Source organism: Oryctolagus cuniculus, chromosome 9 (assembly GCF_051225735.1).
Source record: "Oryctolagus cuniculus isolate XC-2025 breed Fujian yellow rabbit chromosome 9, ASM5122573v1, whole genome shotgun sequence".
NCBI classification, from domain to species: Eukaryota; Metazoa; Chordata; class Mammalia; order Lagomorpha; family Leporidae; genus Oryctolagus; species Oryctolagus cuniculus.
The window spans coordinates 90,688,199-90,702,834 of NC_142875.1; the positions used below are offsets into that span (position 1 = coordinate 90,688,199).

Below are 14,636 nucleotides of genomic sequence, written 5' to 3' on the forward strand. Positions count from 1 at the left end.
CTTGGGCCATCCTCCACTGCACCCTGGGCCACAGCAGAGAGCTGGACTGGAAGAGGAGCAACTGGGACAGAATCCGGCGCCCCAACTGGGACTAGAACCCGGGGTGCCGGCGCCACAGGCAGAGGATTAGCCAAGTGAGCCACGGCACCGGCCTGCCAGTCTAAATTTAACAAACATTCTACTTCAAAAGAATGTCAACCTGAAAAGAAATCAGCATTATACATACAAAGAAATCACTGAAATCACTTTTTAAAAGACCAATAGTTTAAGAACACAAATAACTAATTCACAAAGAGATCTAAAGGGCTAATTTAATACCAACATCAAAGCTTACCCTCCAGTACTAATTAAAGAAATACAAATTAAGATTTTTTTTACCTTGAGTATGTTTGCTATTTTCAAAAGTAAATAAATAAATAAAACAGTCAATATTCTGTCCTCAATTGAAATAAGCATTTTATCAACTGGTAGTACCCTTTTGGAAAATAAATCTGATCTGTATCACAAGGCTAAAAGAATGTAGCAAGTTATATCTCTGTTGTTGAAAAATACATAAGAAAAATCACTGGAAGGAACTATCCCAAAATGGTGTAGCAGTTGCCTTTAGAAAGTTCAGTTATAAAAACTTTTGCTTCTCTACTTAACTTCCAAACTTTTTACAAAAGTATTCCTTTAAAATCAGAATATTGTTTTAAATTCCTGAAGCTATAACTTATGTACTAAAGCATCTATGCTCTGCTGGGTATTCAGTCATAATGTAACGATGTCACAGGAAGCTATTCAATGTACATTTGAGAAGTCCACCACATCAACCAGATACTACACAGTCCTTAAATGGAAGAGGAGGATGTGTATGTCTATTAGAACAATCTCCCAAATTCATTATAAGCAAGGTAGAGGACAGAATCAAAAACTGTATGTTTCCATTTGTGTGAAAAAGATCACACACCCACACACACACTCTCTCGCACACATATGCATGGACTCTTTACAACACACAAATGAAACAGCAATGCTCGTGCTTCTAGGAAAAGGGACCAGGACCAGATCTGGGGAAGGATGGAAACTTAGATCTTGCAGCAGTCCCCGCTGTTATCAAGGGTTTCACTTTCCATGTTTCCATTACCGGTAGTCAACCAGAATCTGAACATGGAAATTTCCAAAAATAAACAATCCACAAATTTTAACTTGCAGAGCAATCTGGGTAGCATGGTAAAATTTCAATGTCCCACCTGGGATATTATCATCCCATATATCTCAGCTATTTAGGCCACTTACACACCATTAGTCGCTCAGTAGTCTCAGTAAACAAATCAACTGGCACAGTACTGCAGTACTTCTGTTCAGGTAACTAACCCTCACATTACTTAATAATGACCCCAAAGTTCAAAAGTAGTGCTGCTGGCAATCTGGATATGCCAAAGAGAAGCCATTAAGTGATTTCTTTAAGAGCAAATAATATACATATAAGAAAAAACACAGAAGCCGGCTCTGTGATGTACAAGGTCAGGCATCCACCTGCAGTTCCGACATCCGATATGGATGCTGGTGCAAGTTCTGGATGCTCCACTCCTGATCCAGCTCTCTGCTGTGGCCTGGGAAAGCAGTAAAAGATGGCCCAAGTCCATGGGCCCCTGCACCCACATGGGAGACCCTGAAGAAGCTCCTGGCTCCTGGCTTCAGATCAGCAGTAGCCACTGCGGCCATCTGGGGAGTGAACCAATGGATGGAAGACCTCTCCCCCCCACCCCTGCCTCTCTATAGCTCTGCCTTTCAAATAAATGAAAAATATTTCAAAAAAAAAGGCAGAAAAAGGTGGCCCAAGTATTTGGGCCCATGCACCCAAATGGGAGACCTGGATGAAGATCCTGGCTCCTGGCTTTGGCCTGGCCCAGCCCTGGCCATTGTGGCCATTTGAGGAGTGAACCACCAGAGGGAAGATCAATTCTTTCTCTCCCCCTCTCTCCCTCTCTCTTTCCCCTTCTCTTCCTGTATTTCTGCCTTTCAAATAAATAAACTTTTAAAAAAGAAAAAACACAGCATATATAGACATCCAGTACTCTCCAGGGTATCAGGCATCCACATGGAGTCCTAGGACACATTTCCCACAGAAACAGCGGGATGGCTGTATTGTTTTAGTCCTTCTTGGGTGTGTTTGGCAAGCTCACATAAGAGGTGCACAAAAATAATTTTTTAGCAGTCACAAAAATCTGTGCACAAAGAGATTCACCCCACCCCCACCCCAGTAACATAAACCATTACTTGGAATGCACCCTGGCTGTAAAAGAAACTTAAATATTATCTCACTTTATAATAAAGTAATTTCTCTTAGAGCCTTAGGAAGGTTAAAACACAAGTTTAAGTTTGAAGAACCTGAAGGCATAATTCATCTGAATCTCTTATACTAGGGACTATTACTTTACTTAGACCAACAAAACAAATCAAAGTTTTACAAATCAATCATTAATTTAACTCTTGCTGAGCAACAACGAAGGTTAGGATTGTAAGCATTCTGAGAGCATGGCAGTAAAATAAATTTTGAATTTTTAACATTCCAACACATATTTTATCATGCTGACTCACCAGGTGGTTGGTCTTGACTCATGTTTAACTTGGGTTCGTTCTCCAAATGTGAATCTGATTTTGATTTTGGTTTCGGTTTTGGTTTCAAAGATGGGAAGAATTTCATCATGAGATCCGACACAGGAGGAGGGCTTCTGCTCCTGCCTGCCTGGCGTGAGTCTTCTCCCTTCTTGACTGGTGCAATCTTCCTCTTTATTGTTTTGTCCAGGACACAGATTTCACTCTTATTAAGGGCACGTGTCTGGGGTATCCCATAAATGGCTTCATCCTCAAGGACAGCATCATTTTTACATGAACTCTCTTCAAGGTCAGTCCAAGTTCTTTCATCATCAAAGTCGATTTTACTCATACTTAGAGATGAAGGTCTTCGTGAGGGCTCAGGTTCCTTGTTCTTCACGTTTTCTGTTATGATATACTCATCACTGCTATAATCTTTATCAGACAAATCCAGATCCACATCTCTTTTATCTTCTTGAGTTTGAGTATCCCTGAAAGGCCCCTTGCCATCACAGATGTGTGGGCTACCCTCCATGCTGCCGAGACTCCTTTCTCCCTCCTCAGTCAATGGTTTTATGGTGACATCAAGCTGCTCCTCAGAGTCAGTGCCGCTGTCACTGTTGGTAACACCTTCATCATCACTTGCATCCCATGCAGCTTGGCTTTCAGAACTGCTCAAAGAGTTCCTTTGGCAGGCTTTCCTTTTGATTTTACAAGCCTGTTCTCTCAGTCCATTAGGTGGGGTCACTGTGCCCAGTGGCTTGGGTGCCACCTCACACTCACTTTTGCTTTCATGGGCAGTGTGGCCGGGACCCTCACTGTGGTTACTCTGACTAACAGGATCCACCAGATGTGCCTTCTCTGGCTGCACGGCTTTCACAGGGGTGGAAGACATCCGGTGACCTTTGCAGATCTGCTGATCCCTTTCTAAGATCTTCAGCACAAATGAGGAATTACTAGAAAATGATATTTCATCAGCAGCTTGCTCTAAAAACAAAAATTCATCTAATTCCAAATTTTCCTTTTCCTTTTCTCTTTCCCAATTCTCTAATTTTTTCTGAAGAGAAATGTCAAGAGAAGATTCCATCTCTTTCACAGTATCACTCGTTGGGTCCTTAGAAGCCACGCAGCTGAGCTGCTCTGGTAGAAGTGGCAATCTGTCTTTCCTTTGTGTTTTATTCCACACTCTGCAACCAGTATCACAAGGTTTTGTACCCTCAGGTACATTTTCCTTGCTAGTAAATTCAACCTTTTTTTCTACTTTGATCTGGTCTCTCAATTGTCCATCACATTTCTTTCCCGCCTGAATTTTCAATCCTGACGGAGAGAGACTTTTTCTATTATTACTTTTAGGCACTTGGAGTTTCTGACCGAGTGCAACAGGAACACTCTTGGTCCGAACTCCATTGTCCTTTTTAACAGCACGGCTCTCCGTACACAGCTCTTTATTTACAAGAGCAGTTTTCCGCTGGAACCGCTGTCTGTCCACTTTGAACACAGAGTGGTCTTCTGCAGTGTTCTGGTTAGTCACTGGTTTGCTTTCCTTCCCTTTTTGAAACCTAGATTTAACATTTGTAAATCTAGCTAAACCTTCTCCTCGTTTTAAGAATGGTTGTTTTGGTTTTGCTTTGATTTGCAATGGTCCTTCTGCTTCCTAAATTAAAGGACAATGATTGAATTAATTCTAGTAAGTAATCTCAAAGTCATTTTTAAAACAAATTATAAACAAATCTCTAAAGACTTAGAATAATTTATTCAAAATAATACAGATGCTAACCCTTAGCTGTTTTTGTTTCCGTTCTTGTTCTTCCAGCCGAATTTGTTCCTCTAAGTAGTCTTCAAATGTCTGTTTCCTTTCTCTAATAGCAGCTTTAATAGGCCTAATCAGAAAAAATAATAGTTATTTAGCACACAAATCACAATGTGCTACTATTTTACTTAATGTGCCTGACAGACATCCTTGACTACACTGAGAATTAATCAAAGTCAAGGACCCCCTTTGAGAATCCAATAAAAGCAACAAGCAGCAATCCTAAAAAACACAGAGATATTTAATATTCTGCATGTGATTTGGGGGGTCATCAAGATCCCTTCTGAAACCTATCCAGTGACTGCAGATTGAATTTGAGTGATATATTCATTATATAACTTTAAAATTTATTTCAAAAAAAATTCATTGAATTTGTCTCTTTCAAACTAAGAAAGGACCTTAGTGTAAATAGCCACCAAAGTCACTCTACCTATGCCATAAAGTACATTAAAACATTTAAAATATATAATAACCTATCTAAAAAATCATCTTTACAACATTTTTATATAATTGTACAATTATAACATATAAGTGACACCAAATGTGAGACTTCAATACTTAATTTTTCTCCTTTCAAAACAGGATTTTTTTTTTTTATTTATTTATTTTTTTTTTTGACAGCAGAGTGGACAGTGAGAGAGACAGAGAGAAAGGTCTTCCTTTTTCCGTTGGTTCACCCCCCAGTGGCTGCTGCGGTGCACCACGCTGATCTGAAGGCAGGAGCCAGGTGCTTCTCCTGGTCTCCCATGCGGGTGCAGGGCCCAAGCACTTGGGCCATCCTCCACTGCACTCACAGGCTACAGGAGAGAGCTGGCCTGGAAGAGGAGCGACTGGGACAGAATCTGGCGCCCCAGGCAGAGGATTAGCCTAATGAGCCGTGGCGCCGGCCCAAAAACAGGATTTAACTATGTGAGATTACATTTATCCAGATGTGTCTCTTAAGTGAAAATATCTTTGTTCTGTTCTTCTAGCGCTGTATCAAAGCTCCTGTAACCAGTTTACTCTCCTAACCTCTTTCTGTCGCCACCAGCATGAGAGGTTTTATCTTTATATTCAAAAGCATATTCAATTGAAATCAAGTGTAGCTATTTCACAGAAAGAGCTCAATAATAACATTAACAATGACAAACAGCTACATTTCTTATTTCTTTCAACATTAACAATACCTTTCTTCAATATTAATGACTTCTGAGGAATCACCAATCTTTTTAAAATTCACATCACTCCTTTCCAGAATCTGTTCTGTCATTGATAAACTTTCTCCTAGGATAAAAATTAGAAAGCAATTCAGTCCCAAAAAAACCAGATTAAAGTCCTAAGACAAAGGAATCTTACAAGTTATTATGCTAAAAAAATTGTGATTAAAAATAATACATCAACAATTTTACAATACTCAAGAATTTCTTTAGTATCATAAGGAAAAACTACAAAATCCCAATTATGACACTTGATATGCTTCAAAAAGATAACATCATGGGGAAAAAAATGTGGAAGCATTTCTAGACCAAAATGGTTTAGAGTTTTAACAACCAAAAGTAATGCATTAACTTGACAGATCCGTCTTTTAAAAAAAAAACTTTTTAAATTTTTTAAGGTTTTTTTTAATGAATACAAATTTCATATGTACACTTTCAGGAATATAGTGTCTTCCCCCCATTCCTGCCCTCCCACCCCCACTCCTATCCCACCTCCTACTCCCTCTTCCATTCCATTTTTCATTAAGACTCATTTTTTTTTTAAGATTTATTTATTTATTTGAAAGTCAGAGTTACAGAGAGGAGAGGCAGAGAGAGAGAAGTCTTCCATCCAATGTTCACTCCCCAGATGGCTGCAATGGCCAGAGCTGTGCCAATCCAAAGCCAGGAGCCAGGAGCTTCTTCCAGGTCTCCCACACGGGTGCAGGGGCCCAATAACTTGGGCCATCTTCCACTGCTTTTCCAGGCCATAGCAGAAAGCTGGATTGGAAGAGGAGCAGCCAGGACTAGAACCAGCGCCCATATAGAATGCTGGCACTTCAGGCCAGGGCATTAGCCCACTGTGCTACAGCGCCGACCCCAAGATTCATTTTTAATTCACAAAAAAACTTTTTAAAAGACATTTTTAGGATAACAGGAAGAAGTCCAAAATGTTCTTGGAGATTACAAAATTACTGTTCATTTCCATAGATATAATAATGGTATTGTGGTTTTATACAGGAATGTCCTAATTTTTACTTGATAAATGCTGAAACACTTATAATAAAGCTTGCATATTACCTTCAGTGAAACAGTTCAGCAAATTACATGCAGATACAGTTAGAAACAGATATATAAGCATAGATACATAAGGGAGTATTTCAAAAAGTTCATGGAAAATGGAATTAAAATGTTTAGCTTAGTGCAACAAAACTTTGAAACTCATGCACGGTTTTCCTAATACAGTTTCCATGAACTTTCTGAAGATCCCTTGCATATAAATATATTAAAAAAGTAAATACATCAAAATATTTACTGCTGAATCTAGGTGATTATCATTTGTAATCACTGTAGTGATCTTTCAACTTTTCTGGATATCTGAAATTTTCTAAAATAAAAGACTGGGGTGGTGCCGGCGCTGTGACGTAGTGGGTTAAAGCCCCAACCTGCAGTGCCGGCATCTCCTATGGGCGCCAGTTTGAGTCCCGGATGCTCTACTTCTAATCCAGCTCTCTGCTATGGCCTGGGAAGGCGGTGGAAGATGGCCTGAGTCCTTGGGCCACGGTACCCACATGGGAGACCTGGAAGACGCTCCTGGCTCCTGGCTTCGGATCAGCACAGCTCTGGCCAACTGCAGCCAACTGGGGGGTGAACCAGCAGATGGAAGACCTCTCTTTCTCTCTCTCTCTCTCTGCCTCTCCTCTCTCTATGTAACTCTTTCAAATAAATAAATAAATCTTTAAAAAAAAAGACTGGGGGTGGGAGGGGCGGCTTTGGTGCACCAGTTAAGACTCGGCTTGAGATGCTCACATCCCATATCAGAGTGCCTGCGTCTAAGTCCTTGTTCTGCTCCTCATTCCAGTTTCCTGGAATGCTCACCTTGGAAGGCAGCAGGTAATGACTCAAGTGATTGGGTCCCTGCCATTCACATGACTCCTAACTTTGGCCTAGCCTACCACTGGCACTTCCAGGCCTTTGGAGAGTTAAACAGTGGATGAGAGATCTCTGTCTCCTTACTTCTCTTTCTTGTTCCTCTCCCCGCCACCTTTCAAATGAATAAAATAGGTAAACACTTAAAAATTAGGGAACTGCCGGCGCCGCAGCTCACTAAGCTAATCCTCCGCCTTGCGGCGCCGGCACACGGGGTTCTAGTCCCGGTCGGGGCGCCAGATTCTGTCCCGGTTGCCCCTCTTCCAGGCCAGCTCTCTGCTGTGGCCAGGGAGTGCAGTGGAGGATGGCCCAAGTCCTTGGGCCCTGCACCCCATGGGAGACCAGGAGAAGCACCTGGCTCCTGCCATCGGATCAGCGCGGTGCGCCGGCCGCAGCGCGCTGGCCGCAGCAGCCATTGGAGGGTGAACCAACGGCAAATGAAGACCCTTCTCTCTGTCTCTCTCTCTCACTGTCCACTCTGCCTGTAAAAAAAAAAAAAAAAAAAAAAAAAAAAAAAAAAAAAAAACACCAAAAATTAGGGAACTATATTGTATAATAAAGAAGAAAAAGAGGGATTCCAAGATGGCTCAATAGGGAAAGAATGTACTGCTTTAGGCTAGTGTAAAATAGTAGCAAAAAAGTGGCCCAGGTGAGAGTTGGAGAGAAATCTTCAGTGGAAATTCTGCAGAAGAGGGATGCCGTGAATCAGCATGAAAGGTGCAGACAATAGCAACAAGCGCAGACACAACACACGATCCCCAAAGCCAACAGCCGGAGGAAGCGCCAGCTTTGGAGAGTGAGGTGAGAGCACACTGCAGCAGCCCACACCACTGCTGACACTGCCAAGGGGAGAGCCTGGCAGAACACACTATCTTTGAGTCTGGCCTGGAGCCCTAATGGGGGACAGGGTACCAGCACAACCTAGCAGTAAAAGAGCATGTTCCTTTCTACCCATCCTCCAACAAGGGCACCTGGTACCTGAGGAGCGAAGGCACAATTCTGACACCAGTAGTAGCTGTGGTGGTGCTTATGTGCAGGTCCAGAAAGAGGCAGGGAGAAGGCACCACTATAACACCAACAGTGGCTGCAGAGGCTCTTCTGCGTGCTCCCAGCAATGGGGATGTGGGGAGAAGGCGCCATTTTAACACCAGTAGCATCTACAGCAGCTCTTGTGCACATATTTGATATGGGGATTTTACCAAAGGGAAAAATCCACATAGCCCACTGATTTTCAGTCTGGCTAGGAGGGTCAACAGGGAGCTGGGCATCCGCCTAGGACTGTGAGGTGCCCCCAGACTGTCAACATACCACAGGCTCTAGAGCTCAAATGGCCAAGGTGAAACACCCACAGGAAGCTGGCTCTGGGAATGCTTCTGTTTGCTCCATGGACGGGCAGGCTAGTGGGGTGGAGCAGAACCTTTGCATTCTGTGATTGGGGGAAGCCTTGTGTGCTGAGACTGTGGGAACTCTGACTGCATTATAGGGCACAAAGTATACCTGGGTCTCTGGGCAATGACTGTGTGGGGTGTCGGAGGCTCAGAGTTCCCTGATTGCCTGGGGTGGGTCACTTCAGTGGGATCTGTGCTCACACTGAGGACTGCACAGATCCTTTATGTGATTCATGCAGCAGTGTGGGTGAGTGCTCCATCCACCATTGGCCAACCCTGGGCACTGATCACCTTGGAGGAGAGGTGAAGGTGTGATTACACCAACAGAGGTGAACAGACACTGCCCCCTGCTGACAACAGAGGAGATCTACTACACCCAACTTGGGGGTCACCCTGGATACTCACCTCACCCTGCAGCACTGACCATGAATAGAGATTTAGACGATAAAATCAAACTGAAATATTAGAAATAAAGAATTCAACATGTCAAATAAAAATACAGTGGAAAGCCTTAACAGACTTGGTGAGGCAGAAGAAAAAATATCCAACCTAGAAGACAAATTTTGGAAATGTCTTAGATCAAAAAAAAAAAAAAAAGAAATGTTAAAAGAAAAATTAAAAATAGTGTTGAAGATTGAAGATTTATGGAATACTATCAAAAAGCCCAACATACAGGTCTTCAGAATTCCTGAAAGTGTGTAAACAGAGAGTGGATTAGAAGGCCGATTCAGTGAAACTATTACAGAAAATTTCCCTACTTTGGAGAAAGAAAGGAACATCCAAGTACACAAGGCACTTAGAATGCCTAATAGACATGACCAGAAAATAGACATGACCGGAAAAGATCTTCACCACAACACATTGTAGGCAAACTTTCAACAGGAAAACATAAAGAAAAGATTCTAAAATGTGCACAAGAGAAATGCCAATGAGACTCAAAGCTGATTTCTCATCAGAAACCCTACAGGCTAGGAGAGAATGGAGAGACATAGTCCAAATCTCAAAAGAAAAAAACTGTCAACCCAGAATACTGTATGCTGAAAAGTTCTCATTGATGAATGAAGGTGAAATAAAGAATTTCTATAACAAACAGAAATTGAAAGAATTTGTCACCACTCATCCAGCCTTACAAAGGATGCTTAAAAATGTGCTACACCTCTGACCTCAGAATCAGCCCTTAATCAGCCCTTCCTGGTCTGGCTGAAAGGCCCATGAGAGCATTTTAGGCATAAAAAGCCAACACACTTTGGCAAGAAATGTTCTACATGGGGCCAGCGTAGTGGGTAAAGCCACCACCTGCAGGGCCAGCATCCCATATGGGCACCAGTTCGTGTCCCGGCTGCTCCACTTCTGACCCAGCTCTCTGCTGTGGCCTGGGAAAGCAGTAAAAGATGGCCAAAGTCCTTGGGCCCCTGCACCCACATGGGAGACCTGGAAGAAGCTCCTGGCTCCTGGCTTCAGATCTGCACAGCTCTGACCGTTGGAGCCAATTGGTGAGTGAACCAGTGGATGGAAGACCTCTCTCTCCCTCTCCCTCTCCCTCTCCCTCTCCCTCTCCCTCCCTCTCTCTCTCTCTCTCTCTCTCTCTCTGTGTGTGTGTGTGTGTGTAACTCTTTCAAGTAAATAAATCAATCTTAAAAAAAAAATGTTCTACATGAAGGTTCTCTGTGAGAGATCCTAGTGGAAATAAGTGGCCATCAAAGAAGGATGTACTTTTCTCTAGAGGGAGAAGAGAACTTCCATTTTGCTTATGGCCTTGTCCAAATACTGATGGAGTTTGTGGCATCATACATAAGAGTGTTAATTGTTAAGTTAACAACAAGAGTCACTGTGCACTAACTTCTCATGCAGGATCTCTGTCCTCAATGAGTTATATTGAGAATTAACTGTAAAACCAGTTCTCTGTGTGTGTGTATACACGAATTATTTAAATCTTTACTTGGTATAGAGTTAGTCTTTTGTGTACAAAGTTAACTGAAAATTAATCTTAATGGAGAATGGGACTGGCAAAGGGAAAGAGAGGAGGAGGAGGAGGGGTGGGAGTGTGGGTGGGAGGGCTGATATGGTGGGAAGAATAACTATATTCCTAAAGTTGTACTTATGAAATTTGTATTCCTTAAAATATAAATTAAAAAAAAAGGACTCACCAGAATAGAGACAAGAGGATTTTAAGCCTAAGACTAAAAATGGACAGGTAAAATCAACATCAGAGTACAGACAGTGCTTTCCTTTTTGAAGACCTCGTGTTACTATGCAAAGTTTAGAGTCAGCATGAGCACTGTGATTGTTCTTACAAAGTCAGATCCTAGCCCAGCTTTCATTCCAATTCAAACTTGGTGGCTGTGAAGCATGTGGAACCTCACAATTAAAGCCAAAGATGAGAAAAGCCACACAAAGGCCTTCCCTTATCTTAGAACAACTTGGCAACCCTGTTAGTCAAGTACAGAAGACAGAAATGTAACTCAGTAACTCACCTGTAGCATGGTTATGGTTTTCTTCCTTCGAATCATTTTTCACAAGTGCTTCTCGACACTGGGCCTCACAGAACAAACTGGGAGAGGCACTTTTTGAGTGCTTGATAGGTCCATCTTGAAAGGTACCTCTACACAAGTTGTTCTGTTCATCAGGTAAAATATCAGAAGTGTGAGCTTTCTCTTGGGATTGGTTCGAGAAGATGTAAGATGGTAAGAAGGGCATGGCTTTCTCTCCAGCAGCTGAATTTCCTGGTGACCTGTACTTCTGGCTCTGATCATCAGGCAGTAAAGCCAAAGCTTACAATTAAGAACACCAACAAAGTTAATGCCTTTCTACAACATTTTGTGTTCTGCCTACTAGGGACCTTCCACCCACACAATATTCTTCAAAATATTTTTTTCTCATTAGGAAAAGGTATTTAACAAAATCATGAAATTTTAAAATTCCAGAGTGAACATCACCAAACTTTAAGTAACAGTATATTTACAGAACACTTCCTGTGCAAACAGCATGCGTATGGCAGAGCTGCAGCTCTGCTAACTCCAAGAGCACACTCCACAGCAGCTGTCAACTTGCAGCCTGTGGCAGAAAAGTCCCACACAGCACCAATGCAGACTTATGCCAGCGATCTGAACTCTACCTGCCTGTAAAAGTACACTCCCCTTTAGACTGCCCGTAAAGTTCTGGAACTCACACAGAACTGTGGGGGCCAGCGCTATGGGGGCTGGCGCTGTGGTGTACTGAGTAAAGCTCCACAGTGCCGGAATCCCATATGGGCGCTGGTTCAAGTCCCAGTTGCTCAACTTCCGATCCAGCTCTCTGCTAAGGCCTGGGAAAGCAGTAGAAGATGGCCCAAGTCCTTGGGCCCCTGCACCTGCTTGGGAGATCCAGAAGAAGCTCCTGGCTTCGGATCAGCGCAGTTCAGGACGCTGCAGCCAATTGGGAGTGAACCAGCGGATGGAAGACCTTTCCTCTCTCTGCCTCTCCTTCTCTGTGTGTTAACTCTGACTTTCAAATAAATAAATAAATCTTAAAAAAAAAAAAAAAATAAGAAGACTCAGCTTCTCCACTTCCAATCCAGCTCCCTTTAATGCACTGGGAAAGCAGCCAAGACGGCCCAAGTGCTTGGGCCTCTGCACCCACATGGGAAACCCAGAAGCAGCTCTCTAGGTCAAAATTACCTTTTTTTTTTAAGATTTATTTTATTTATTTGAAAGACAGTTACAGAGATAGGTAGAGGAAGAGAAAGAGGTCTTCCATCCACTGGTTCACTCCCCAGATGGCCACAATAGCCGGAACCACGCCAATCTGAAACTGGGAGCCAGGAGCTTCCTCCGGGTCTCCCACATGGGTGAAGGGGCCCAAGGACTTGGGCCATCTTCTACTGCTTTCCTAGGCCATAGTAGAGAGCTGGATTGGAAGAGGAGCAGCCAGGACTAGAACCAATGCCCATATGGGATGCTGGCACTTCAGGCCAGGGTGTTAACCCACTGCACCACAACACTGGCCCCTAAAATCACCTTTATAAAAGAGGCACTAAGGGTGCAAAAACAAAAGGGAAAACTCTTTGAGAATCTTAGTATTCAACAAGGTTCAGATTTTTAGAGCATTTCAGATTCTGGATTTTCAGATTTAGCAATGCTCTACCTATCCATATGTCCTCTATAGTCTCCAAGATAAGCATCTACGTTTCCTAAAACATTCCTCACTTGCTACAATTTCTCTTCACTACTCCCCACCCCCTCCCACTTAGCCACACTTAACATATTAATTTACTAATGTTTTTTCTATATCCTCAATGCCCACTGCAATCTCTGAATAGGCACTTTTCTGAACCAGTCAAATGTGTCTCTTAAAAAATAACACTGGGACAGGCATTTAGCATAGCAGTTAAGACACCACTTCAGACACCTGCGGCTCACATGGGCGTGCCTGGGTTTGCATCCCGGTTCTGCTCTCAATTCCAACTTCCTGCTAATGTGCACGCTGGGAGGCAGCAGGTGACAGCTCAAGAAGTTGAGTCCCTGCCACACACATAGGAAACCTAGATTGAGTCCCTAGTTTCTGTCTTCAGCCTGGCCCAGCTTTGGCTGTTGTAGCCTTTTGGGGAGTACATCAGTAGACTGATGATATATTCTCTCTTTCAATATAAAATTTATCATTGCAAGTCATGATTTTAAATACTTTTGTTACTACTATGTATAGCCTACAGACTTTTCAAGGGTCGGGCATTTGGCCTAGTAGTTAAGATGCTTGTATCCCACATCAGAGTGTCTGGGTTACAGTCTCAGCTCCAGCTCCCTACTGATGCAGATTCTGGAAGGCAATGGTGATGGTTCAAATAATCTGATTACTGCCATCCACAGCGGAGGCCCAGACTGAGTTCCCAGGTTGGCCCACCTGTGGCTATTGTAAGTATTTAGGGAGTGAACTAGCAGATGGGAGCTCTGTCTATCCTTCTCTCTCTCTGCCTCTGAATCAATAAATTAAATATATATATATATATATTTCAAGATTTCAACTACTGCTGATCACATTTCAACAGTCTTCCCCTCATAAATGCAAGATGCTTTCTGTTCACTGACATAGCAACGACAGAATACTGTCATTTACTTTACAGACATTTCTGGCATAGTTTGGCTGACAAGAATGGCTGGTTAGTTTATTTTTAAATTTATTTATTTATTTATTTACTTATTTACTTATTTATGTTTATGGCCCAAATAGTTTTCATTGATCAGGTAGGGGTTGCTCTAGGCCAAATTTGGCTTTTCTGCTACTGGGCCTTTTTTATTATGATTATTTTTATTTTTCATGTGAAAGCTATTAAGCAGGGCACATGCATCACAGAATGCCAGCGCTCCCTCTTGTCCCAACTCTATTACAGCACCACTTCATGCGTATCTGCCTGGCCCCTAAATACATCTGAACTTTTGCAACATAGGCTGAGGAATGGTGGAGATAACCTGTGAAACGAAGGAAGATAAGAAGTACATGCCACTGTCTCACATGATACTACTGAAGGCTCTATGTAAACAAAACACACCAGGAAGCGTGTGGGGCCCAGACACCATCGTAAGCAGCTTCTCCTGTTCTTCCACGAGTCTCTGCAGCTGCTCCAGCTGCTGCCTCTTCAGTTGCTCCTGTTTCTTCTGTTGTACTTCTTTCAGCTGTTCAAGCATACAATTAACTTTATTAAACCAACTCTACACTTCTTAAAAGACCCTTATTGCCAGCATTTATCTTAATCTCTCCCATCTTCCTTCTTGTATCTTCCCT

The 14,636-nt window shown here is 42.6% G+C and overlaps 1 protein-coding gene across 4 annotated transcripts in view; it reads right to left on the reverse strand.

Moving 5' to 3' along the window:
- The window catches only part of CPAP (centrosome assembly and centriole elongation protein), a 66,320-nt gene that overhangs the window by 35,703 nt on the left and 15,981 nt on the right, over positions 1-14,636 (reverse strand). For all 4 annotated transcript variants that reach the window (XM_051850674.3, XM_008259955.5, XM_051850675.3 and 1 more), the window contains exons 3-7: positions 14,404-14,527; positions 11,357-11,653; positions 5,557-5,653; positions 4,358-4,460; positions 2,584-4,234 (exon numbers count right to left, since the gene is read on the reverse strand). In XM_051850674.3, the coding sequence (XP_051706634.3) occupies positions 2,584-4,234; positions 4,358-4,460; positions 5,557-5,653; positions 11,357-11,653; positions 14,404-14,527 (2,272 nt within the window). The remainder of the gene's footprint in view (positions 1-2,583; positions 4,235-4,357; positions 4,461-5,556; positions 5,654-11,356; positions 11,654-14,403; positions 14,528-14,636) is intronic.